The sequence below is a fragment of the Corvus moneduloides genome, chromosome 22, assembly GCF_009650955.1.
Source record: "Corvus moneduloides isolate bCorMon1 chromosome 22, bCorMon1.pri, whole genome shotgun sequence".
Taxonomy (NCBI): Eukaryota; Metazoa; Chordata; class Aves; order Passeriformes; family Corvidae; genus Corvus; species Corvus moneduloides.
In genome coordinates, this window is record NC_045497.1 from 2185935 (window position 1) to 2211470 (window position 25536).

Below are 25536 nucleotides of genomic sequence, written 5' to 3' on the forward strand. Positions count from 1 at the left end.
AATATTTTATTTTTGCAAATTGCTGGTTGAAAATCCATGTGCTAAGCAGCAGCTTCTAGGGGAGCTGGTCAGGTGATGCAGGTTCCTGTTCTTTAGAGCATTAAATACACCTTGTTTTCTTGTATTATTTGTCACATGTCTGACATAAATGTGTGCCTTCATTCAGGGTGTGGGAAGGAAGTTTTGCTGCTTTTCTTTTCATAGATGTGAAAACCTCTGGGAACCATCCTGGAAGTTCTTGTGTAAAATTGTAAATGCACACCATGTTACAAGAAAATAAAGACCCCTCTTTTCCTGAAAAAGCTTTAATTGATAGTGGAAGGTTTATCTGACTTTGTGTACAGTATCCATTTTCTTTTGGAATTCTGTGGAATGTCCTTGTTTGGATACTTTTGAGAACAGTGAGGAGAAATTCTCTATAAGGAGGGTTTCACATGGTGCACTGATGAAGGACTCTGTGGTTCCTGGAGAGTGGTTGCTGCTTTCTGTAGGAATTGAAACCTTCAGGCTGAAAATGCAGTGAGACAGAAAAGCCTTTTAAAAGCTGTTTTTGGGGTGTAATGCCTGTCCCCAGTTCACTGATAGCATTTCTGTGTGGTGCTCCAGGGCTGAGGAAGCTTTCCTGCCCGTTTGTCCCAGAGCCCTGGACACACACTGTGATGTGTACAGCTCCTTTTGCCCCTTAAGAATTAAGTCAGAAGTTCAAAGGTTTCCAAAGTTGACTCTGCCATTTATTGCAGCTCTGGGTTCAGTGGAGTACATGGATACTTGCAGGGTCTGAGAGCAAAAGCAGCTTATGCTCAATACAGCTTATCCATCCTTTTGAGATCAGAGCAGCATTTACATGTCTGAGACTTGTGCTGCTTCTGGTGGTGGTGACCTGAAAGCAGCTCCCTGAGCAGGAGCAGTGAGAGGAACCCCAAATCCAGCCCTCAGCTGGTCTCCCATGAGCATGGTTTTGGTGGAGCTGTGTCCATCCACAGCCGTGTCATGGATAGAACTGACACCAAAACCCAATGTTTGCATTGTGCTTTTCAGATGAGCTGCTAGATGAGGAATTCAGCTCCTTTGAGCTGTTAAATTGCAGGACTTTGCAGACAATCAGAAGTTCCTCAGTGAGACAGATGTTGCTGTCCCCGTTTGGGGAAGTCCTGGGGAAGTGTTGGGACCTGCCCAAGTGCACCACAGAGTGACTTGGCAGCAGAGTGGGGTTGGGAACCTGCAAGCCCTGACTGCCTTCATGAGGCTCAGTGTTGTCTCTTGGATGACAGCACGTCCCAGTGCCCATCCAGCTTCACCTCCACACATCCATCCTCCTGTTCTGGATTTGAAGAAAACAAATTTTATTTGCTGTTTCTCCACCTGGCTGGTGTCGGGGAGAGATTTAAAGATCCTGGGTGGGTTTTGCAGCACTGCTGAGTTTTTTTTCTTGCCACAGTGTGGTGCCATGACACCATGTGTGTGTTCCCTAACTAGGCCATGCTCCTGCACACCAGGAATTCTCCACAGAACCATTCCAAAATGAGCATCTCGCTGGGTTTCTACAAACTTAACGCAGAGATTCCCTCCTAATTGGTCAAAGTGAGTTGTCTCATGATCCAGTTTTCCTGATTTTCACTTCTTTTCCCCTCAGGGGGTGAAGGTAAGACCGGCCGCGTGGTCGATATCCGGGGCTGGGACGTGGAGACCGGCCGCAGCGTTGCCAGCGTCACCTGGGCAGATGGAACCACCAACGTTTACAGGGTGGGCCACAAGGGAAAAGTGGACCTCAAATGTACCGTGGAGGCTTCTGGGGGCTTCTACTACAAGGAGCATCTCCCAAAATTAGGTGGGTGGAGACAAACCTTTGCTGAGAGAAGTCTGTGTTGAGAAGTTGTGATTCACACAGCCCTTGGCGCTGAAGCCATTTTGCGTGGAAGACATAAAACCACCTCCTGGTTTTCTGAGGTTCCCAGTTAATAAGCATCATTTGAGAGAATTTGGTTTGTGTGTGAGCATGGTGCTTGATCTCAGAGTTGTTGATGAAATAGTTTGGCCTTTTGGTGGTAAAACCATCAGTTACCCACAGTTGTATCCCAAGGAACACAATTTCTGCTGGAAATGCAGGAAATTCCCACTCTGTTACAGAGAATCCAGCTTCTCTCACTTTGGTCAAATTTGTCCATCCAAAGCTTTTAATTCTTCAGACAAGCTGTTGTTCACTGTGCTTTTAGAGAAAAAACACTTTCCTGGTGGAGCCAAAAGTGTGTTCAGTGGGGGGAATGTGACCAAAGGGAGACTTTGGAGAGCGGAACAGCCAAAAATTAGAAAAAGTGATGGGAAAAGGTGAAGTCTGTATTGGCAACTTGCTGCCATCCACCTTTCCTCTTAAGTCCAAGGAAACTCCTTGTGGTTTTGGACTTGAAGCTTTTTTTTTACCCAGGTGTAATTTAGTTGTGGGGTTGTTTTTTTAGTGAGGTTTAGGGACCATCTTTGGCTCCCCTGAAGGAAAACAGAGTGGTCTGGTTTTGTGTTTGCAGCAGCAGAATCAGGGTTTTTATCAGACTTTTCAGATAAAACTTTCCAGGCAGACTTTTATTTGTCTTTCTCAGACTTTTCTCTCCCCGAGCAGTTTGGCAAGAGCATGAGGGGAGGGGAGGGTTGGATGAGGAGCTTAATTCCAGGGGTATGGCTGCATGGGAAGGGTAGGCGGGCAAGGCACTCCTCAGAGTGAGTTCTGTGGCTGCCTGGGGAGGGGAGAACTAAGTTTGGGTGCTGTGTGGGTGTGTCTGAACAGCAGTTGTGGGTGAGTGGATTGCTGAGAACAGCTCCTGGTGTCTGCCAGGGCCTGAGAGGCATTCCCCGCTCTGCAGAGGAACAAAATGTGCCTTCTTAGAGCTGCTTCTGTTTAATTCATACTAATATCCAGTTAGAGTTAAATCCTACTGCTTCCTCTGCATAGTGCTGCCCTATAGAGTGTATAGGGCATGAAAAGGGGTTTACACCATTCTGCCCCAATTAATGTTAATTTTCAACCCTTGTAACGAAGCTGAGGTGTGTGACTGCACCCTGCATGCCTGCGGGTGCTGTCCTTGTTGTCCCCAGGGAAACCAGCGGAGCTGCAGAGGAAGGAGAGCACAGACAGGCATCCCTTCCAGCACGGGGACAAGGTGAAGTGCCTGCTGGACATCGACATCCTGCGCGAGATGCAGGAGGGCCACGGAGGCTGGAATCCCAAAATGGCCGAGGTATGTCCCTGGATACTCCCCTGGATACAATTCCAGCCTCTCCCTCATTCTGCACCGCCCAGAAAGTTAGCAGAACATCTTTGTGTGACCTTAAAGTCAACTGAATCACAAATACAGATATTTTTAGTGATAGGACACTGGAGTCAGAGTTATTTTTAGGCTCTGTTGGGATGAGAGTGGCCTTGTGGATCCCTGCAAAAGTCTTGGAAGAAAAAAAAAAAAAAAAGATAATAATGGCTGGTTTGTTTGTTTTTAAATGAGCCACGGATCTTTTCTTTGGAGTTCTGGATCCATTCCTTGTTTGGCTTCTTTTGTGCTGTGCATTACTGGTAATGAAAGTTATGTGTTTTGTCAGCACTAGGCTCTGTCCCTGACCAGGGCTAAGAATTTCTCAGCCCATATGGTATTTTTGAAGCTTAGTCTTCCCTTTAAATTGAATAGCCATCAGTCTGCTGTCACCTGTTGTCCTAAAAACCCCAGAGAGTGGAGGAAATAAAGCTAGAAATAGCACCTATTACTGTAGAATAGCATGAATAAATGCTATAAAACTATAAAAGATAGGTTAAATACATATCCTGGCCCAACCTGCCCTACAGGTGAGCAGACTTTTTGAAATCAGGCTTTAAAATGTCAAGGCAAACTCTGCCATTTCAGTTTTAAACTGGAAATTTCCTAACTGAGCCTCAGCCTCTTTTTTTGGGTTTTTTTTCAGCCTGGCAGGCAGGGACTTGGTATTCTCTGATGAACTTCAACAAGGCTACCAGTGGAGCCATGAATTCTTTTATTCCAGCTAAGGAGTACAGCCCCAAAGCTGTAGTTTTTGGGTGTTGCTGTGTTTGTTGTTGGTTGTTAAACCTCTGTGCTCCTGAATTCCTGTTGTTGGGGAATGCAGGGGTAGAGAGGGATGATAGCAGAGAAACAGGAACCTCCCGTCACCTCAGAAACTGGCATTTTTTGCATCTTTATAAACCATGAGCTGCTCAGAACCTGCCAGAACAGCAGACCTAGAACCCTGCACCACACAGTTTTATTTTGTTTTCTGTACCATGCCCCTTTTCCCCTCCCAGACTGTGCCTTGCTGGTATTTTATAACGCAGAACAATGTTGGAATCCCTGCCCACCTCTGTCATTTGGAAGGAGGACCATTTGTGCCACGTTTTCAAGCATTTTTGCACTCTGTATTCCTATCCCCCTCCTCCCCCAATACGCTGCTCCTTCAGAGGAGCTTTTAGAGGAGCCTTTCCCCTCCTTTTGTAGAAAAACAACGGTTGCATCTCATGTAGAGCAGGTTTGGGAGCACTGTGGATGGGAAATGCTGGGTGATTTAGCCACCTATGCCTTGGATGCCTTCTTTCCCCGCTATTAAGCAACATGATTTATTTAGGGGCTTTTCCCTCCTTTTTTTGCTTTTTCTTTGTTTTTCCCCTCCTATCCAAAGTTCATTGGCCAGACAGGGACCGTGCACAGGATCACAGACAGAGGGGACGTGAGGGTCCAGTTCAACAGTGAGACCCGCTGGACTTTCCATCCTGGAGCCCTGACCAAGGTAGGTGCTGGGCCTGGCCTGGGAATGCTGCAGGGAGGTCACTGAACCTGCTGGGTTAGGGCTCGGAGTGTCACCAGCAGGTGCTGAAGGAACATCGTGCTGTTATAAACACGATTGTCCTATTTTATGAACTTTTTGCATTTCTAAGTCCTTAAGGTAACCTCCGTTTCTTAATTTCAGCTTCCAGTACCTCATCCTTCTGCAGCTGCCTTTCCCTTGTGATGAACCTTCTCCCACATAATTTCCCTTTGATTTTTTTTTGTTCTTCTCTGCTTTGTGTTTCCACGTTGTTCTTTTTTGCATCTTTGTCTCGCTTCTCTCTGATTTCTTCTGAATCTTTCATCCAGCCCTTCTCATTTTGTGGCTGCATTTCCAAAGCTCACAGCTCTGGCCTTCCCCAGAGGTTTGAGGACTTTGAAATGTGGATGATTAGAAAAAGAGATAATTAGGTACAGAAGAAGCTGCTGAAAGACCATAAAATTCTGACCTGAGCAAGGTCACAATGCTAAAAACTCCCAATACCAGTGGAAAATGCAGTGTCAGACTGTTTTGCACAAAATTAGTCTGCTCTGAAAACTGTGTTTTGACACTGCTCCCCTCCCAGCTCAGTGAGCAGAGGGAGCATCTGGCAAATTACCAGCACAGATAAACCCTGGTTTCCCTTTTCTGTTTTAAGTAACAAACAGATTTAACTTCCTTATTAGAGTGAATTAAAATCTGCAGTGCCGAGCCAGGTGTAGCGAGGAGATGGACCAAGAAAACTTCTGTACTTTATCTGGTATTAATTACAAACAATTTGGAGGAAAAGAAGTGAGGGAACTGCCTGTTCCAAATTATTTCCCTACTTAAATGTGCACTTGGCTTAAAAGAATTGGTCTGTGTTTATTTTGCAGCTCAGTGGTTACAGCTTTCTTGCTAACTGCATTTATGTTTTGCAATGCTGTTTTTTGACTCAGTGGGTGTCTTGTTTGTTGGGATTTTGGGAGTGGGGTGGAGGGGCTGATCAGTATTATTTTTTTCTGTGTGTGTGTGTGTGTGTGTATGTAGCTTCATCCCCCAAAAGCTTATGACTTTCTTTTTCTTGTAGCTCAACACCTTTTGGGTTGGTGATGTGGTCCGGGTGATAGATGATATGGAAACAGTGAAGCGGTTCCAACCTGGTCATGGGGAGTGGACAGATGAGATGGCACCTGTGAGTGCGCGCCAGTTCCAGTTCCAGGACAGTCCAGTAACCTCCTGAGCTTCCCCCAAGCCCTGAGCACTTAGAGATGGGCTTGTATCCCCCCCCAGAATTCCTGCTGGGAAGTCCCTGCCCAGCCCCTGGTGCTGGTGGCTCTCGGTGACGCCGTCGTGTCCACGGCACCCAAACGGGAAAAGGGGGAATCCCTCAAAAAGGATTTGGCTGCCACCAACTCACATGAGAGGTTTCCATAAGCAAAATCCTCTTATGCTCTCCCTGATTCTCTGGAATGAGGCAGGGAAGTGCAAAAATGGTCTGATCAGCCCAGTATGGCTAAAAAGTGGGATACAGGTGTCCTCCAGGAGCAGCTAAAGCCCAGAGGAAACCATCCTTAGTCCCAGTTTGATCAGTTCTTATCAGCACCTCCCTCCCCAGCCGTTTCCATGTGTCTGGGAAAACCCTGCCATGCCAAACCAGTGAGAGAGAAACTGGTGAGAACCCTCTGGTGTCCTCGAAGTGGGAGCTGTCTGCGAGTGTGTCACTTGTCCAGTGCTTCTTTTCACACAGCGGGAGCTGCAGCTTTGCAAAAATAAAAACAAACCCCAAAACCTTGGCTTTGGGTCTGGGAACTGCAGTTTTGGGGGGGGGGGAGAAAAAAGAAAATCCTTTTTTTTTTCCTTTGCAGACCCTGGGGCACATTGGGAAGGTGATCAAGGTCTATGGGGATGGAGATCTGCGAGTGTCAGTGGGGGGACAGTCCTGGACCTTCAACCCTGCCTGCCTGACAGCCTACCAGAGGGAGGAGGAGGCCAACCTGATGACCACAGAGAGTGCCAAGGAATCCAAAAGTGAGGGACAAGTCTGGTCCCCCTCTTGGATCCAGCTCTTTGGAGGGTGCTAAAATCCAGATGTTCTTCCCTGCCTGGAGAACTAAAGTCCAGCTGTGCCTTACTGGGCAGACAAAGCTTAGGAAAATGCAGGGTTTAGGACTGGGAAAGGCTGGGATTAATGGGAAAATGCAGAATTTAGGATTTTGAAATGCTGGCCTTAACAGGAAAATATAGAATAAAGCCCAGCTGTGCCCCACTGGGGAAGCAAAGCTGGCCTTAACAGGAAAATAGAGAATTTAGGACTGGGAAATGCTGGGATTAATGGGAAAATGCAGAATAAAGCCCAGCTCTGCCTTACTGGGAAAAGAAAGCTGGCCTTGACAGGAAAACACAGCATTTAGGACTGGGAAGTGCTGGTCTTAACAGGAAAATACAGAATTTAGGACTCAGAATTGCTAACCACAGCACTGCCCTAGGTTCAGTATTTGCCTCATCCTTGTCCTGTCCCAGTTCCCTGTTCCATCCTGTTTCCTCTACAAGGACACTGATTCTTGAGGGCTTGTGAAATATTCCCAGGTCCTTGCATGGAACTGTTGTGAAATCAACAATTATTTTGCCTAATCCGCCCTGAAATCGAGTTTGGGATCACATGGTGCATGGAGTGGATTTTTTGGGTGCTTTGCACATCTGCTCATACATTTTTTTTGTGGCCTGACTGTCCTGATTTCCTCTGGATGTCAGGATCATGTGGGAGAGAGGACAGACTTGCCAGGATTTTTTTGTTTTCCTGATGTAGATGGATCTTGGACTGTTTCCTCAAGTCAGACTTGCAAACTTGAGGGAGAACTTGCAAAATTTTTCACTTTGCTCTGCCTGGGGAGCTGTGACAGCTCTGTCCCCTCAAACACTGAGAATTGTGTGGTGACAGGTCCATTTTTGTCTCTTTTTCAGGTACTTTGGTGACTGTTCTGGAGAAGCTGCTGTCCCAGAGGACGGAGTCGGAGCACGCAGGGTGCCTGGTCATTTGTGCAGCCCTCAACAACGCAGCCAAAGTCCGGGAGCTCCTCCAGAAATACCCAGACAAGGCAAGTTTGGAAGACAAAAATGGTTCTTTTTCCTTTGTTTCTACTCTTTTAAACACTGTCATAAAATTTGGTAGTCGAGCAGGGAAAAGGATGTGAGAAAAATAAGATATTTTTCAGGCTCAGTGATACCTCCTATCAGTTGGAATATTATTTTGTGGCAATTTAGGATTAAATTCACAAATTAAATGTGCATATTTGGTGCCTCTAGTTTGTGGCATTAAATCTGAACTAAAGTCCTTACAGCACCTTTCCCAAGCTGGCTTTTCCCAGGTTTCCTGTATGGCCACTGCAGCTGTAGAATGAGGGGGAGAGGGATTTATCTATATGAGAACAGGAGCAGATATCAGAGGATCTGCTGGAAAAGGAAGCCAGGGATTGTGTCTGGCTGTGCCTGTCCTTAGAGGACCTTATAAAATCACATTGTTGGAATCAGGAGGGAGAAAAGCTGCCCAGATCTGTGCAGTGTCTTATCTCATGTCTGACTGGAGCAGGGAACTGGGCTGGACTTGTTGCTGGACAATTTCTGTGCCTGCAGAGTGCCAAACTGTCAGCATCACATCTCCTGAAACCTCCTTCAGGGAGGGGCTCAGGGTTTAGGAACAGGGGGAAAAAAGAACCACCAAAGTCTTTCAGCAGTGTGTCCTTGGAAACCACTGGTAACAAAAAGAGGTTTTGTTGGGGCTGTGTCTGTGGGGCTGGCAGGAGGAGCTGCGACCCAGGAAAAGCAGGATCAGCTCTGAAGGAACCCCTGTGAAGCTGATTTAGTGGTTATTTGTCTGGTATTTATTGTAGTTCTTTATTTATAAACTTAATGGGGATTCTGGGGATGGGAAGGAGACACAAATAACTGCAATTCTCAAATTGATCCCAGACAGGAAAGTCCCAAGAGTAAGAATCCATGATATGATCAGTTGTTTTTATTAGACTTCTATTTCTACTCCAATATTTATATTAATAAATCAGCTATTTCTGTTGGAGTCTTACAGAGAGCAGGCTGGATTTGAGGTTCACTTAGAGCAGGTTGGAATTGCTTGGCAGGGTTTTTCCAGCTTATCAGCACTGTCTGCCTTGTCTAGATGGAAGAACAGCAGTGACCTCTAATTCCTCTTTGCCCAAAGGACTCGCCCATCATTTTGTGCTTATCCAGGGAAGTGCTGCCCCTCCTGCTCTGACTGCTGCATAAAATCAGCTGCAGGGAAAAAACCTTGATTATTAACTTGTTCTCCTTGCCAGTCTGCTGAGGTTTTGTGCCTCCTTCTCCTCTCCTTAGCCTCCCACTGGTTTCAGTAGCTACTTTGCCTTTTTGTTCCCTCTTGCCTCTTGTTCTTCAGTGCCTTTAATTCTCCGGAACTCTCACTGCAGCACTCGAGCACTGAGATCTCCCCTGCAGCCACTGCACCCACTGAAGTACCTGCAGCAGCACAGCACAGTGGGGGCTTGGCACCTCCAAGGCCTTATGCAAAGCTAATTTGATTTCCTCACACATTTCCCTCTCGGGAAGGGAATTGTTGGCAGGGATATCAAGGCGTGTTGTGCTCGCAGGCACAGAGCGATTTGGCAGCAGGGCTGTGCAATCACAGCTCTGGCTTCCAGCTCTGTTCTCTCACTTCTCCCCTCTTCACTAAACGTGCTGTCCCCTTCCCCTTCCAAAATGTTTTGGGACAAGGTCAGCTGGGAGCTGCTGGCCAGGGAGAGGAGCCAGCAGGGCACGGACTTTGTGGGATTTCTGGGCAGTTCCCACCCTGCTCCCAGCACAGGACAAGGTCATCCCTTATTTTCTGTGTCTCTGCCCTTCCCAAAGGTCGATGCCAAGAACCAGGGCAGGACTGCCCTTCAAATTGCCTCTTACCAGGGGCACCTGGAGGTGGTGAAGACCCTGCTGCAGGCACACGCCAACGTCAACCTGCGGGACGACGAGGGGGACACGGCGCTGCACTACGCAGCCTTTGGGTAGGACACCTCCCCTCCTGCTATCCCTGATGGAAAACTTCCATCCTGGATAGAAATGGACACTCTGTGTCAAGGATGTGTGGCTGGTGGAGGCTTTTCCTCTGGTTTTGATGTTGGGAATTGGCCTTGGAGTTTCAGCCCACAGGAGCATTTCTTTCTCTACAACAGCATCCTTCTTTCCAGAAGGATTTCTATCTAGCACAGGATTTCTTAGCACAGGGATTTCTCATCCTCCACAGCTAGTTCAGTTTCCATGCTAGGAATTTTCAGAGGGAATCAGAAGAAGAAAGTGATAAGGAAGTTTCAGTCATTAAACTCTTTCCAAGGGGATGAGGGAGGTGGTTTGGTGGATTGAGATCAATTTGTTTGGTTGGGTTCTGTAAGTTTGTGCGTTTTCCAGAGCAAGATGAGATTTTGAATTCTATCATCAGTTACCAGGGAAGAATTCATCAATAAGAATGAGAATTCCTGTTGTTTTAGAGCAGAGAGCACAAATTAGGAAGGTTTTGTTGCATGTGGGAGTTTTTTTAACACTAAGAGAAGTGGGGTGAGGCTGAGAGGATACAAAACCTGAGTTCTGTTGCTTTGCAAGAGGGAAGAATTTACTGTGTGCACAGGATTGACTCTAATCTGGTTTTGTCCTTGCTTGTAAACCAGAAACCAAGCTGAGGTTGCCCGTGTGCTCCTGGCTAAAGGAGCCAGTGCAGACCTGCTGAACCATGCCAAGTGCACAGCCCTGTACGTCGCTGTCAGCCAGGGATTCACCGAGGTGGTGAGGGCCCTCTGTGAGCTCAACTGTGATGTCAACCTCCCAGTAAGTTTGGGATTTCAGGGATTTAGGGTAGGGAGGTGTTTGGGGGTTTTTTTGGGGTGGGGAGGTGCTGCTTTATGTCTCACACCATTTGTGGCTTTGTAGAATTGGAAAGTCGTGCTTTAAAATGCATGGGAAGTATTCCTGGATTTCAGTACCCTGAAATTCCAGGTTTGGGTCTGCCCCTTCTTCATCACATCAGCATTTTCTGCTGGATTCAGGCTTCCAGGGAAAGCTGACCTGCTGTTCCTGTGTTGTTGTTCCCAGCAATAAGATTTTTAAGGATGGCAGTGATGGTGACTTGGGCCCAGCCCATTTTTAGGGTGTGTTTGTGTGATGGTGGGGCTGTTCTGTGCTGGGTCAGTCCCTCAAAGCTGGTCAGGACTTTCAGCAGCTCACGGGGGGTTTCCTTGGAGTTTCTGAGGTTGGTAACCTGTGTTTGCTTGGGTCTCCATGTGTAGGATTCCCAGGGAGACACCCCCCTGCATTATGCTATCACTTTGGACTACAAAGTCGTGATTGAGATTCTCACTGAAGTTCCCAACATAGATTTCACTGTCCAGAACTGTCAAGGCTTCAACCTGCTCCACTATTCTGCTCTGAAAGGCAACAAGCTGTAAGTGACCTTTTTTTCCCCCAATTTTTATGCCTTTTGCAGATGTTAATTTGTGCTGGCTGTCTAAGAAGGTGGCAGGTGTGGTTCTGGGTAGTTGGTTACACATTTCTTGCGTTTGGATATGGCTGGGTAGGGCTGTTGGCCTCCTTCAGGCCTTCACAGGAAACTTCTGCCTGCTTTCCCCATCCCATCTTTCTCATGCTTCCCTAGGCTAGGAAATCTCTCTGTTTCTGGACAGTCTCAGGTGTTTGAGTTCACACTTGGAAGGACAGGAGAAGGTCTTAGTAAAGACTGAGAGCCTCTGGAACTCTTCCAAGGATAAATCTGCTCATTATTTTCAAAGCAGTGTGGCTTTACCCTACTTTATGAAGTGATAACTGAGGGCTTTTGTTGTATTCTTGTAATTCCATTTGTGAGTTTGAGGGACTGCTCTTCATTGCTGCTGTCAGCTCGTGGTGCTGCCTGGTAAAACATGGACATTGATAACTCCTGGGCAGGAGAGGCACAAATTAATTCTTCCATCTCTGTTAACCTCTCCAACTCTGCAGGGCCATAAAGAAGATTCTGGCCAGGGCTCGGCAGCTGGTGGACTCCAAAAAGGAAGATGGATTCACTGCCCTGCACCTCGCTGCTCTCAATAACCACATGGAAGTGGCTGAAATTCTCATCAAAGAGGTAAGAAATGACCCAAATCCACCATCAAGAAAACCTGTCCCACTCCCATTTGTCTCACTCCCAAGCCCCACATTTCCCAACCGCTCCTGAGTTAACACTGAGACCCACAGGGATGTCCCTGTCCCTTTGAAGAGCTGGCATTGTTTGCCAGGCTGAAGAGCAGGGCTTGGCATTCCTGGGGGGGATTCTCCTTTGGCACTGGCAGGGAGGAGAAAAGTGTCTTGGCTCAGAACAAAGCGGGTTGGAACTGGAATGTTCAGTGAAGATAAAGTGGGATTTGGGCCCTCCCAGGCCCCACACTTGATGCCATGAAGATTTTTTGCCTTTTCTTTTATACCCCTGTTATACCTTTTTTACAACTTCTGTATTCCCAGTGCTTTTTGCCTACATTCTTGGACTTGTTTGTCAAGCTCAGAGACTCAGCATTTTAGAAGCTTCGTAGCCAGGGATCAGTGTGCCCCAGAGCCCAAGGTCCTCTCCAGAACACATCCTGTAAACCAAGATAGAACCATCCAGGAGAAGGCTCCTTGGGGAGGGGAGCTCACTTGAGCCTCTCATTGGGGAATCCTTGATAGATCTGCTAATTAGTAACACCTGTAATGATATACCCGATCTTTGGGGATACTCAGGCAGGGTGCATCTTGATGCACATGACCTGGACGTGTGCACCTAAGGATCCTTAAAATAAATACCGAGGTAAAATAAATACCAAGGTAAAATAAATACCAAGGTACGACTCTTGATTTTAAGACCAGGAAAAGGCATCACACTCCCAGTTCTCCAGCCACGCTCAGCAGCCACAACTCCCTCTGGTGCAATTCCTGCTTTTCCAGGGTCGCTGCGACGTCAACCTGAAGAACAACAGGAACCAGAGCCCGCTGCACCTGGCTGTGATCCAGGGCCACGTGGGGATGGTGCAGCTGCTGGTGAGCCAGGGCAGCGACGTCAATGCTGAGGATGAGGACGGGGACACGGCCATGCACATCGCCCTGGAGCGCCAGCAGCTCATGGCCCTCGCCATGGAGAAGCGGGAGGGGGACATGGGGGCCTCCCTCCTTTCCAAGGTGAGCTGGGAGCAGAATTCCAGCACCAAGGGGCAGGGAAATGTTCCATGGTACAACAGCAGCGGGTTGTGGGGTCTAGGGGTTGAAGGAAGGTAGGGAAACTCCAAAGTCGGTCCAGATGGGGAGCATGGAAACAAACCTTGCTTGTGGGAAAGCAGGAATAGATCCTCCTGAATTTATAGCATGAAAGTTGACATAGTCAGACAGCAATTCAGAGCTGTCTCTGATATTTTTATGAGCATTGTGCACTTCTTTCCTGACATGAGAAAGGTCATGAATTCAGCTGCAGAGCCAAGAGACTCCTGGGTTTAATTCATGCCCCAGAACCACAGCAATTCATTTCTGTCTGATGGCATGGAAAATATGAGGAGAGCTGACCACAGACACCCCAGTTATCTGCAGATGTACAGCAGGGAGAGAGGGGGGATGGAGCAGGCTGAAGGAGAAGGGGGAAGCTGTTACAAAGCCTGAACTGGATTTCTCTGTGCTGCTCTGTATCCATGGACATAAAGATCTAGAAATCACTGCAGGATAGGCCAAAGGTGTGGGGATAATTTAATTCAGTGGAAAATCCAGCATAAATTTTTAAATTATTATTATTATTATTATTATTTAATTTGAAATTATCAGAGTAAGTGAAACCACCCATTCCTCCTTTTTAGCTGTCTGGAAAAGCACAGTGCATTGCTCTTCCATCCTGCTCCTTACCAAACCACCAGGAGCTGATGGCTCAAGTGCAGGTCTGAGGTTCTGGCTGCAGGAAGTCCTAAAGAGGGATCTGTGCATGTCATTCCCAGTATTATTTACAGTAACATCATCTCTAAATGCTGTAGATTCCTTCACATCTAATTTTACTTGCCCTGGCTGACGTGCTCTGGTCTTTTAAGTCAGTGGAATATGTGACTTGACTTCAAATTGTTTGGGATCATGCACATCAAAATTTGGCTCTTTAAATAGCTGTCATTTAGGGCCCTGTGCAGCAGCTGCTCACCAGTTCTGTGGAGTCTTCAGCTTCTTCCTTTTCACTCCCTGGAGAAGTGAATGCCCATTTCTCTGATTTGTAGGGATTATCACCAGGTAGGATCCGTCTGAGGCACTCCTGACCCTGAAATGCAAGATTTGAACCCATTATTTACATAAAGGCCAAAAGAATCTTTGTGTGTTTTCAAAAAGTTGCACTTCCAAGTTTTAAGCACAAGGTTTATGACTTTATTTAAATTTTGGTACAAATCAGAGCAGAGGATCAGAAGCTGCTTCTGTTGACAGAGTGTGTTTCTCAACTTCTTTTAGCTGCAGGCTTCTGGCTTCCTGGGAAATGTGGAGCTGAATGTTGGGACTGCCATTGCCTGCTACTTAGCACAAGAAGGAGCAGACATTAATTATGCAAATCATCGGGGAAAGTCTCCTTTGGACCTCATTACAGATGGAAGGATCATCCAGATTGTCAAAGACTTCTCACAGAAATTCAGGTAAGCCTCAGGAAACGCTTGCAAACCAGAGTTTTCCCTAGCTCTGGTGTCTCTGCAGCTGCTCCAGGAGTGATGGAGCCTCTCTGAGACGCTCTGGATGTCACCCTGAGCACCTCCTGTTTCTTCTGGAGCTGCCCTGTGTTTCTGGAGGGGTTATGTGAGGGTGTGTGCTGAGTTTGGAAGGGTTGGGAAAAGCAGATGAATGTGGCTCTATGCAAACTGAGGCCAAGAGGAGCCTGGCCACTGAGGCCAAGAGCAACTTTGCAGAGTAATCCTGGGTTCTGTTTTACTTTCATTTGATTCTTCATTGACAGATATTTAAAGAGAGTGTGACAAAAGAGTGGGCACCGAAACCCACAGAATTTATTCCAGGGCTAGATGAACACTTGTTTTGAAGCTGATAAGAGAAATAGCTGAGAAGATGCCAAAGGGAGAGTATAGCAAGTCAAAGCTGGCTTTTGCTCGGGTTCTGAGAAGCATTTGTTTGGATTTTGACTTTGCAAACATGAAAGCAGAGTTCTGTTTGATCTGAGGGCACAGGCTCAGTGCTGTTCCTGCTGGAGGAGGAACCACCCAGCAGTGCTGCCATTGGCCATGCTTCTGGCCCACTGCAAATTACAGGTGAAATGTGTCCCTTTAGCATCTTCCCTAGGAATTCTGTCAGTTCAGTATGTGTTGGATTGAGCTTTTTGCTTAAAAAATGTCATTTTTGTCAGGCTGGCACTTCTCATTACTGGTTTCAGCAGATGATTGTGCTGTTACCTTACTGTTACCTCCAAAAGAGCAGTTTCAACTAGTGTAAATATTCGAGATCCCTGCTCTTTTCCTTTCTTTTTGGACAGAACTAGTCAGGATCCCAGCTGAGCTGTTCCCAGCAGGGCAGGGAAGGTTCCCAGGTTTATCCTCCCTGAGCATGTGCTGCTCTGTCTCTTGGAGGAGTGTTTCCCAGGGATCAGTTCAGTGTTACCCACTGCTGCAGGAGCTTGTGGCTCACATTTCCTGCTGGCTCCTGCTTGCAGGGAACAGCAGGTTTCTTCAGAGAGCTCAACCATCACCTGCAGCCTTCGCCGTGTGCACACCACGCCCAACACCATGACCAACCTCAGTGTCTCCAGCGTGGCAGTGCCCACAGAGTGCCTGGTCTGCTCAGAGCTGGCCTTGCTCATCCATTTCTTCCCATGCCGGCACAGTATTGTGTGTGAAGGTGAGTCCACACTGATTTTTTCCCCTTTTTTTAAATGTTTTTCTTCCCTGTTCCCCCACCCAGCCTCCCTGTCTGCCCTGTCAGAAATCCAGCCCTGCTTAGACACAGAGCTATTGTGCTGTTTGTGTCCTGAAGCAACCCCAGCCTGATTGCAGCATCTCAGACAGCCAAAGTTATCTCTGAAAAACACAGAATGTTCTGCCCACCTACTGGTTGGAACTCCAGGCAGCTTTGCTTGGGCTCAGAGATGCCTGGGCAATTCAGAGGGAGAGCCAGGTGCCTCAGTTCTGGCTGTCAGTGCTTCATCTCTCAGAAACCTCCTGAGAAGGATTTCCCTCTCCTCTGGCTTTTGTAACTCTTTGCATTTCAGCTGATTTAAGGGCAGCCTGCTCAGACTTGTCAGCAAGTTTATCTCACACGGCACAGTGTGACCACAGGGAATTTGGTCAGGACTCTGTGCCAGAGCTTCATCCTCTTCCCCCAGAGCTGTTGGGATCAGTGCAGCAGCTCCAGTGGCACAGAGCAGGGAGGATTTAAAGGTGTTGTGTTTGCTGCTGACCTGGGGAAAATTAAACAAGGGAATAGGGCACAGCTCGGGAAGCAGGTAGTGACCTCATTCCATGCAGGAACAATCCTCAGCTCACCCAGGGAGGCCTCAGGTTGTACAAATCTGATATTCTTGAGTCTGTTGTGGCCTTAATTGTCATCTCTCCTTGTGTCACCTGTGGTAGAATGCTCCAGGAGGATGAAGAAGTGCATCAAATGTCAAGTGACAATAACCAAAAAACTGAAACAAGGTATGTTCTGGCTGTTGCTGCTGATCAGGGCTGTGGGGAGGGTCCTGCACAGTGTTAGTTTGAGGGGCATCAGTGATTTTCAGTGAAATAAGAGAGTTCATTTCTTTTGGCTTTTGTGTGTGTGTGTGTGTGTGTGCATTATCCACCTTTAGAGAGAAAAAAAGTAGATTTTCTCAGGTCACCCAGGCCAAGCTCAACTGCATAGACAGGATAGGACATTTAAGGGAGTTTTGCCTGGGCCTGGCTTATTTTGTGTAGTGAAAGCAAACCCCAGGTTCCCCAGTGTGTTCTCACATGGGGTGATTTAACAGTGAAAATTTATGAGGGAGGGAAAATTACATCTTGTGCAAGCCTCACTTGTCCCTGGGCTGAAATCAGTGTCTGTGCAGGGCTGGCATGTCCCAGTGTTTCAATAAAGCTCTTTAGCCCAGTTTCAAACAGATTTGTCTCCTGCCCACGTTTCCCAGTGTCAGGATGAGTTGTGATGTCAGCAGGGTTTGCTTTTGCCACTGAAGCCTTTCCCAGAGTGCTTGTGAGGGCTGAGATCACTCTCAGGGCACGTGAGGGTTTAATTGTGTGTCCTGCTGCATGTGACTGAGCATTGTGGGCTCCTTTTTGGAGTCAGGCTCAAGCCTTGTCACCTGATGCCTGGGAAAAAAGCAGGAATCAGTCCCATGGCACTGGGCATGCACAGCTGGCAGAGCCAGAACTCCTCTTTGGAGCTGCACAATGCCAAAAATACCACTTTGACCTGACAGTGGACAGGAGCATTTGTCTTTGCTGCAGACTGGCAGCAAAATTATGATGGGAATTCCAAATAAGACATTTGCAGGCAAGTTTCCAGTGGAGGAGGAACATCAAGGTCTCTCAAATACCAGCAGGATTTCCCCAGCAGTGATGTCTTCAGTGCTTGCCATTGACAAACTCCCAGTCCCTGAGGAGAGGATTTGAAATCACTTCTTGCACCACTGATGTGCAATTCCAGAATGCTGAGGAAAGGGACATCTGAAGTGAAGTGTAAAGCTGCCTAATCAGTGATTCAGGAGCAGAAGATGAGCAGTGAGAGCTGAAACCAGGAGAATATTTACCTAAGCTCCAGTTAGGCAGGATTTGGGATTCTTTCATTTCACAGAGCTGACCAAATGACTCTTACTTGCGTAGCTTCATGTGCGTAAAAATCAACACAAGTCATTCAGATGGTTTGTTCTGAATCTTTTTCTCATCCTGAAAGACACACACACATTTCTTAGCCATTTCTTAGCCAGAAATTTGAGTCCCGAGTGTGACCAGGAGGTGGGAGAACACAGTGTTTGTGGCCCTGTGAGAGCATCAACCATCTTTGAATATTTTCACTTGAAGGGAGCAGCATATTCCAGAGCACCAAGGCAGGAATCTCAGACAGGATTAAAAAAACAAACCACCAAACCACCCCAAACACACCCAAACCACTGAGCAAGTAAGCAGAGGAAGGCAACAGTCTGTAAAAAGCATCACCCCAAGGCTTTTTATTTAATCCCTGGATGAGACTCAGTGCAGAGAGTGCCGTGTGAGTGAAATGCTGCTGCTGAGGGGCAGAACCCCGTGGTTAACCCTGCTCTGACCCCGTGCTCTGCCCACAGACAGCACAGAGGTGGAGTGCAGCCCCAGCTCCGAGTCCACGGAGCAGAGGAAGCTGATGGAGGAGCTGCAGAGCCGCTACCGGCAGATGGAGGAGAGGATCACCTGCCCCATCTGCATCGACGACCAGATCAAGCTGGTGTTCCAGTGTGGCCACGGCTCGTGCCCAGACTGCAGCTCTGCCCTCACCGTGTGCCCCATCTGCCGCCAGGCCATCCGGGAGAGGATCCAGATCTTTGTCTGAGGAGGCTTCGCTCCCCCCGGCCCCACGTCCTCCTCTGCTTCCCTTCTGTCACGCTCTGAGGGGTTTGGCTCCCTGGAAAAAAGAGAGGGAAGCACAGAAGGGATGTGCTGGGGGGAGGAGGAGGAGGAGGAGGCCCTTCTGCCGTAGTGTCCCAGGGAGGGGACAGCCCCTCACCTGTGCTGCTCATCCACCACCACCACTGACCCAGCCACGCTTCCAGAGCAGAGCTGAACAGATTCCCCAGGAGATGCTCCAGAGGCATCCAGCTCCAGGACTATTGGGAGCTCCCACTCAATTCCTGAGGAGATCCCGGGGATCAGCTCTCCCAGATGTCAGGGACAGGGAGGTGATGTCCCAAATCAGCCCCCTCTGAACCCGTGGGGCTCAACAACAGCACCGAGAGGCAAACCTGGATGTCAGGAGGTCCTAAAGACAGAGCGTGTGCCTTAGAGAAAAAGTAGTGAACACTGATTGGAGAAAATCTGTTACAACAAATATTTCTGACCTCTAAGTGACACTCTTCCTCTTCTTCTTCCATATTTTATTTTATTTTTTCTTTTTTTGGCACAACCGTGTGTTCAGAGACTCCTGAGCTTTCTATCCATAATGCCAAAGGCAGGTGTTAAATACTCCAATCAAAGTGTAAAGAAAATAAATAGTAATAATTAAGATATGGGGGGAGGGGGGGAAAAAAAGGGATTTCATTTTTGTTTCTTTGTTTTGCAGCAAAACTTAATAAAATAAAAGTATATATTTTCCTGAGCATTAAAAATGAATGTACAAACAGTAGCTGCACTCTGAATTCAGCTGTACTGTTTTCCAACTGAGTGAAGAATTATTATCCACTGAGTCATCCTGTAAAGTAAATTTTGGTGGAAGTGTGGCTCTTTGTGTGGGGGGTATCTCTGGTGACACAATGATGCCCAAACCTCCTGTTTGTTACGTATTGAAAGCAATATTTAAACAAACAAAACAAAAAAAACCCTGATTCCTGTGTTCCTCTGCTCCCTTTGTTCGTTAGCAAAGAGGCGGCAAATCTTTTCAAGATATGTTGAACTGTGTGGAATGTGTGGTGGTTATGGGAATATTTATTACTTACAACCCTGTGGTGTATTGAGAAAGTTATTTCACCAATTCTTTCCTCCTAGAGATAATACTTACCAAAATATTCACTTGAGCTTGTTACAGTTTCAATAGGTGTTTTTTTTTTTAAATCTGTGAAAATGGATCAGATTTAACCTCTAAATTATTTGCTTGGGTCGTACTTAACACCCAAATAACATAAGGCTGAATTTCAGAATCAACTTTGGTGTAAAAACCAGAGGTGCAGGTTCTCATTCTTTCCCAGAAGTTCATGCTGATGGGAATCCCTTTGGAATAAGTCAGAAATTTCCCCAAAATCTTTGCTGGGGCAGCAAAACAAAAGTGCTCTGCAAAGGCTGCTCTCAAAAAGTACGAATCTGAGCCAACTTCATCCTGTAAGAGCTGCTTTTATCCACCACTTGCTGGTACAAGGGAATCATTTTGCACACTATTTATTACCCCAGCCCCATGCTAAGCTTTTTTTAAAGAATAATTAATTCACAAGCCTCCCCATAAATCCAAAATGCTGAAGGATATTTCACCATGTGTGTTGTATTTGTGCTGGCACCAGGGGAGAGGGGACAGAGGTGGCAAAATGTTCAGTATCTGTTGTGCAATTCTCATCTCTCATTCCAGAGGTGTCCTTTTATTCAGGAAAAACAACATGGAGCATCTGCTTAATTTTTTTAAGATGGTTTCTTTGGGTGCTAAATGAAGAGAGGCTTCCAAGTGATTCTTTTCCCTAAAGGAAAAAAAAATTGTAGGAAGAGTGCAGCCTTTGACTTCCAAGCTGTGCAGCTGTTGCAGGAAATTGAAGTTGTTTAAAAGTGTTTTTTTTTTTTCCTTTCCTGGCTAATGAAAACAGATTTTGAAGGGAGGGAAGAGCTCCCCTCAATTTTATGTTTTATCTGTTTTCAACTCAAGAGGTGGCAGAAGGCAGCAGGTGCCCCTTTGTGCCAAGAATGTTTTTGGCAAACTTTGCCCCCCACACTGGGCTCAGCTCAGGCTTTGGAAGGGAGAGGGAAGTTCTGGTTTATCTTCCTTGATAAACCTGTGTCAAATCTGCTGAGAGCTCGTGAGACAGGAGAGGTGGGGGAAGATCTTTTTATCATTTTCTACCCATTTCCTATTGGATTTCTTGCTGGGTTTTCGATTTCTTGCTGGTTATAGGAACAGGGAAGTTGTTCCTGCTGCTGCAGGGAGGGAAGGAGATGCCAGAGCACTGGGAAATGCTCCTTTAAAGGCAAATACCATCATTGGTTAATTAGTGTGGGTAATGAGCAGCTTTCTGCTTGATGTTTGTGACCAGCTGGTCTCCCAAAAAGGAGGCTTGGATGGGTCCTCTGCAAAGGAGTTCCTGGAGCTTCTGCCATCTCCTGGATGCGTCTCTGGGCCTTCAATATTCCCAAGTTTTTCTGGTGTACAACTTCAATTTTAACAGGTCAGCTCATACTCATACTTGGCACAAGAATTTTCTAAATCTTTTGTTTGGAAGTGTGGCCAAAATTCTGTGTTTTACAGGCACTGAGGGAGTAGAGAGAAGGGAAATAGTTAAAAGGCAGAGTCAGGTAAAGAACCCATCTCTCCTTTATGTTCCCATTAATCAGTGCTGCTCCCAGGATTCCAGGAGCATTGGTCCACCCCCAAATGGATTAATAATATTAGTAAGAGCTTATTAATACATCCCACCAGCGACAAAAATATCCCCACCCAGGGAAGCAGTTCTTAGTTCAGTGTGGATTCACTTTGTTATCTGTGGTTTGAGAAACCTTTCTCCCTGATTTTATCCCTGAAGTTCTGCTCCCTGCGTGGCCAGGACTGCAGTGCTGAGCTCCTGCCTGGGGTCAGGGCTCCGTGTAATGCGAGGTCAGGCCAGTGCAGGCCCTTCTGTGAGCAGCAGCTCAAACTGACAGTTAAGCAAAATATTCCTTTTTCCTTGCCAGCTGGAGCTGTTTTCAGCTCATTTGTTATTCATCAGAGCATGGATTTTTCTAGGAACATCAGCAGATGCTGATCACGAGGGGCTGCAGGACAGAAAGTGGGAGAATTCTCTTCAGGCCCCAAACATTCCTGTTCTCCCCCTCCCTGGGGAGCATTGCTCCCTGTTAGAGCACACAAAACCCTTTTTTTAGCCTACAACCCACAGAAAAAGCACAATTTTTTAGTGCCATTCCCACAGGAACCACGCAAGAATGTTGGGTTGTTGGTTTTGTTTTCTTTTCCCCCCAAGTTGGGAGCTGAAGGGCTAAATCTGTAAGTGCTTTTTAAAGGAAGGGCTGTGAGGGTTTCCTGATTCCTTTCGCATGGGCCACCGAGGAGCTGCTCTGTGGTAAATCACATTCCCTGTGGCCTGGCTTTGGAGCAGTGCCCTGCAGATGAAAATCTTGCTCCTGGTGCCTTGAGCCATCAGATATTGAGTTCTTCTCCTTTCCCCACCTCCGTGCAGATTTCCCAAATCCCAGCAGGGGAAGCTGATGGGAGTGTTTTGTTCCAGTGATGAATAGCAGGCTCTTAGCCCTGAATAAATAAAGAGGTTTCCTGAGAGGTGCGGTTCCTTTGGGACAGTCAGACTGGTGGTTGTTCTCTTGATGCATCTCTTAGCACAGGTTTTGTTGTAATATTTGTTGTCATAGATTGGTTTTGTGTTGTTTTGGGGACTGGGATGAAGCAGTGCCAGTGTCCTGAGAAATGGAGTGGAGATACTGGAAATAGTGCTGAAAATAACATTTCATGGAGGCTGAACAAAGGAAAGGAGAGAAATGCTAAGAATAATCCATAGAGGTGAAAAAATACTTAATTTTGAGCTAAAGGCTGCCCTGGGGAAGGGAGCCATGTGTTGTGTGTTAATGCACAGCCCTGCTTTAAACCAAACATTTCAGCAAATGAGTGAAAAGAGCAAAGCCAGGCTGAGGTGATTGAACAAGGGGAGTGCATCGTGTTGTGCAAACGAGCCCGTGCTTCATGTTCTCCACGGCCCCTCGTTGCCCATTGTGGGTTTTATGCAACATTCCTTCCCTCCCGACAGCTGTTCGGAGCCTGCTGCTTCCCAGAGCTCGGGATGTGCATCCCTGGATGTTGGCTTGGAAAATCCCAGCTCCCTACGATGGAGAATCCAGGTCCTGCTGCTCGCAGGGAGGACAAAGCAGAGTCAGTTCCGTGCCCTGCCTCGCTCCCCTTTCCCCATTACACCGTATGGATTCTCTCAGTGTCATGTGTTCCACTGCTCAGAGACACAAACCAACGCCAGGAATGTTTCTGCTGTCCAAATACAGTCAGGATGACAGATCCTGCCTGGAGTCCAAACCAAATATCTGCACTCCAGAACCTCTAAAACTCAGCAGAACTCTGGAGCTGCAGCAGCAGCTGCCTGGTAAAGTGTGGGGAGTATTTCCAGCTCAGGGTTCTGTGCCCTGCTGGCTCCAGAGGCGTAGGGACTTTATCAGGGGCATTGCTGGTGGGCACAGCAAGGAGATCCTGAGGCTCCTTTAGCTCCACCAGCTGCATCTGGGAGTCCTGAGTGCCTCAGCAGAGGAGCTCTCCTCATCTGACTCTCATTGCCCTAAAAACTGAGGTTTGTCTTGGCCTTACTGCTGAGCTGGTTTCTCAGCAAATATTTGGCTTAAACTTGAATCATTTTGAGAGCGCTCTGCAGCCAGGGGTTTGGTGGGGTTGGGTGTGCTGAATTTCGGTGTGGATGGGCACAGTGCATGCTCAGCATGAGGGGAGAGAAAGCAAAGTGCTTTCCAAGAAACCCTGCTCTCACTGCTGATCCATCCAGGGATAACCTGACAGGGGAGCAGGATCCTAAAATGTCGCAGAGGTCGTGGATCATCTCTGCAGCCCAAGACTCCCATTCAGCCAGCACAAGATAAAAGAGATCGTGTGCAGCGTGGTCTCTTCCCATTCAGAATCGTTCAGTGACTCATGGAAAAGGGTTTTCTTGGCTGTGCTAACCTTTAGTAGCTGCATGGAGAAGTTTTCAGAAACAGTGAGGTGCTAAAAACGCGTTTTACTAAAGCTCTATGCACTCGCTTTGCAAGGGGCTGTGCTGAGATGGATTTTACATAAACTTTAACTTTCTTTACGTTATGAAGGAAATTGTTGGTCCCCTCAGGCTGTGCTTGTGTGAGTCCCCAGTCTCTGCTTCAAAGCTCATGCTCCCGTGCTGCCCTTCGCAAAAATGAGGCAGTGAGTGGGTGCTTGGAGGGTTTCAGGTTCCCGATCTGCCAGATTCCACAGCGACCTCGGGCAAGTCTCTTCACCTGCCCAGAGCTGGGCTCTGAGCCTGTCCAAGGTGCAGGACAAAGCCCTGCCCTGGGTCAGGACTGGGGGACATTGAACTGCCCCGAGGGACCGGGATGCTCTGGCAGGAGGAGAGGTGGGTGTGCAGAGCATAAATTAAAATCTCCCTCGAGCACTGCTGAGTCCTGCTGGCTCTGGGAGAGGCAGAGGCACTTAAAGCTGTTCCGTGACTGAAACTCAATGTTCTTCCAGCTCTGTGTTTGATAACAATATTTTTCTTTCAAGCCAGTGCTGCCTTACTGGAGAAGAGCTCTTGGCTGGAGGTTTGGAGCCCCATTCCAAGGCAGGTTTTTGCTTCAAGACTCCCCTCTCAATCTGTTCTCATCTGCAGGCTCTAAAAGAAACTTTGAGAGCTCGGGGACTCAGGGCACTGATCAGTTGAGTTTCTCCCTTTGTGCTGTGATTGCAGCTCAAACCACAAGCGGGGCTGCATTTGCATCTCTCCCTGGAGCTCCAGATGAAGGATTTTTTCAGTCATGCACAGGCACATTCCTTCTGCCAGTGGTGCTGCTGGGGAAGGAGGAACCATCCCTAGAAAGCTGCAGCAAGCAGCTGAGGGGAGCCAATTCCACAGGAGGGAGAGCCCTGGACCCTGGCTTTGTGCTCTTCCTCCTGCTTCCAGCTTCCCTTTGTAATCCTATCCATTGCTTCCTTGCCTGTTACTCCTTATCCTGTCGTTTTCCTGGGGTCTGGACGACTGCTGCACTTTGTGGTGGTTTTTCTTGGTGAGAATTGAAAAGGAAAATGTTCATGAAATTGTACACCCAGACTCCCTGGCCTTATTTATCCTGAGTTGTTTAAAAGCTCCAGGCTGGCTTTAGTCTGAAAATATATGAAACTTATAAAATGCTGCAGGCTTGATTATGAACTAGGGTGGAAAATATTCCAATTAAAGCATTTTTTCATTATTAAAATTACAAGGCTTTTCTGAACCCTTTCAAATGCCCCCAAGGAATTTTTACATGACCTTCCCCCTCCCTGGCATTTGCTGGTGGAACTGGGAGCTTGCAGAGTTCTTTTCCTCTGCCTGGGCAGAACTGGGGTTGAGTTCACCTCTCCTCAGGACCAGACAGAAAAGTGCAGCAGTCTCTGAAAACCTGAGAGTTTCTGAGGAAGCTTTTTCAGAAAGTCCTGAATTGATTCGTGCCTGGAGATGCCTCAAAGAACCTCCCAGCTTAAGACAAGCTGACAAACCCCTCCAAGCCAGTCTTTGGGACCCCAAATCAGCGTGATTCCGAAAACACTTGATAACCCAATTACACCAGAAACGTGCAGATCCCCAGCCAAGTTTGATGGAAGAGGGGCTGGTGTTTACTTTTGTGTGAGTTTGTAACTCCCTGAGCAGTTTCCCAAGCAGACAAGCCCAGCCTGCTCTCCAGCATCTCATTTTCCATCCGCTCCCGAGGACAGCCCGTGACAAATGGCGCTGAGCATCCCCAATGACACATTCCAAGGGGGTGATGTTGCCCTTCTGGATTCCTCTTGCTGCCCCCTCCCCTGGGCTTTTGGGTTTTTTTTTTTTTTCATTCCATAAAGCTGACAACTGCAGATTTGCCCTCTGTTGATGACACAGTTAAAGAGAAGAGTTCATGTCCACCCCAGCTTGTTTCACTTTGCTGCTGTTGCTCCGCCAGCCCAACTTTCAGCTGCAGTAACATGATCCCACTTGGCAGAGCCTGAGAGAATCTTTGGCACATTGGAAAGAGGCTTAATGTAAAGTCTACTTTTTTTTTTTCCTTTTTCTATTTTTTTTTTTAAATTTTTTTTTTTAGAGCTTTTTGAAACTCCACTGGTTCTGCACAGCTCTGGCAGTAGCTGCAGGGCTACTCACAAACG

General features: G+C 47.3%; 1 protein-coding gene across 4 annotated transcripts in view; it reads left to right on the forward strand.

The window, feature by feature from the left end:
* Positions 1-19303, forward strand: part of MIB2 (mindbomb E3 ubiquitin protein ligase 2) — a 38880-nt gene extending 19577 nt beyond the window's left edge. For 3 of the 4 annotated variants that reach the window (XM_032131308.1, XM_032131309.1, XM_032131311.1), the window contains 15 exons: positions 1634-1828; positions 3085-3227; positions 4666-4773; positions 5861-5965; positions 6639-6801; positions 7735-7868; positions 9670-9818; positions 10476-10632; positions 11091-11245; positions 11794-11920; positions 12754-12984; positions 14275-14453; positions 15473-15657; positions 16389-16454; positions 18074-19303. In XM_032131308.1, the coding sequence (XP_031987199.1) occupies positions 1634-1828; positions 3085-3227; positions 4666-4773; positions 5861-5965; positions 6639-6801; positions 7735-7868; positions 9670-9818; positions 10476-10632; positions 11091-11245; positions 11794-11920; positions 12754-12984; positions 14275-14453; positions 15473-15657; positions 16389-16454; positions 18074-18315 (2339 nt within the window). In that variant the 3' untranslated portion in view covers positions 18316-19303. The remainder of the gene's footprint in view (positions 1-1633; positions 1829-3084; positions 3228-4665; positions 4774-5860; positions 5966-6638; positions 6802-7734; positions 7869-9669; positions 9819-10475; positions 10633-11090; positions 11246-11793; positions 11921-12753; positions 12985-14274; positions 14454-15472; positions 15658-16388; positions 16455-18073) is intronic. The other variant, XM_032131310.1, reaches the window with a different exon arrangement.
* The last annotated feature ends 6233 nt before the right edge of the window (positions 19304-25536 follow it).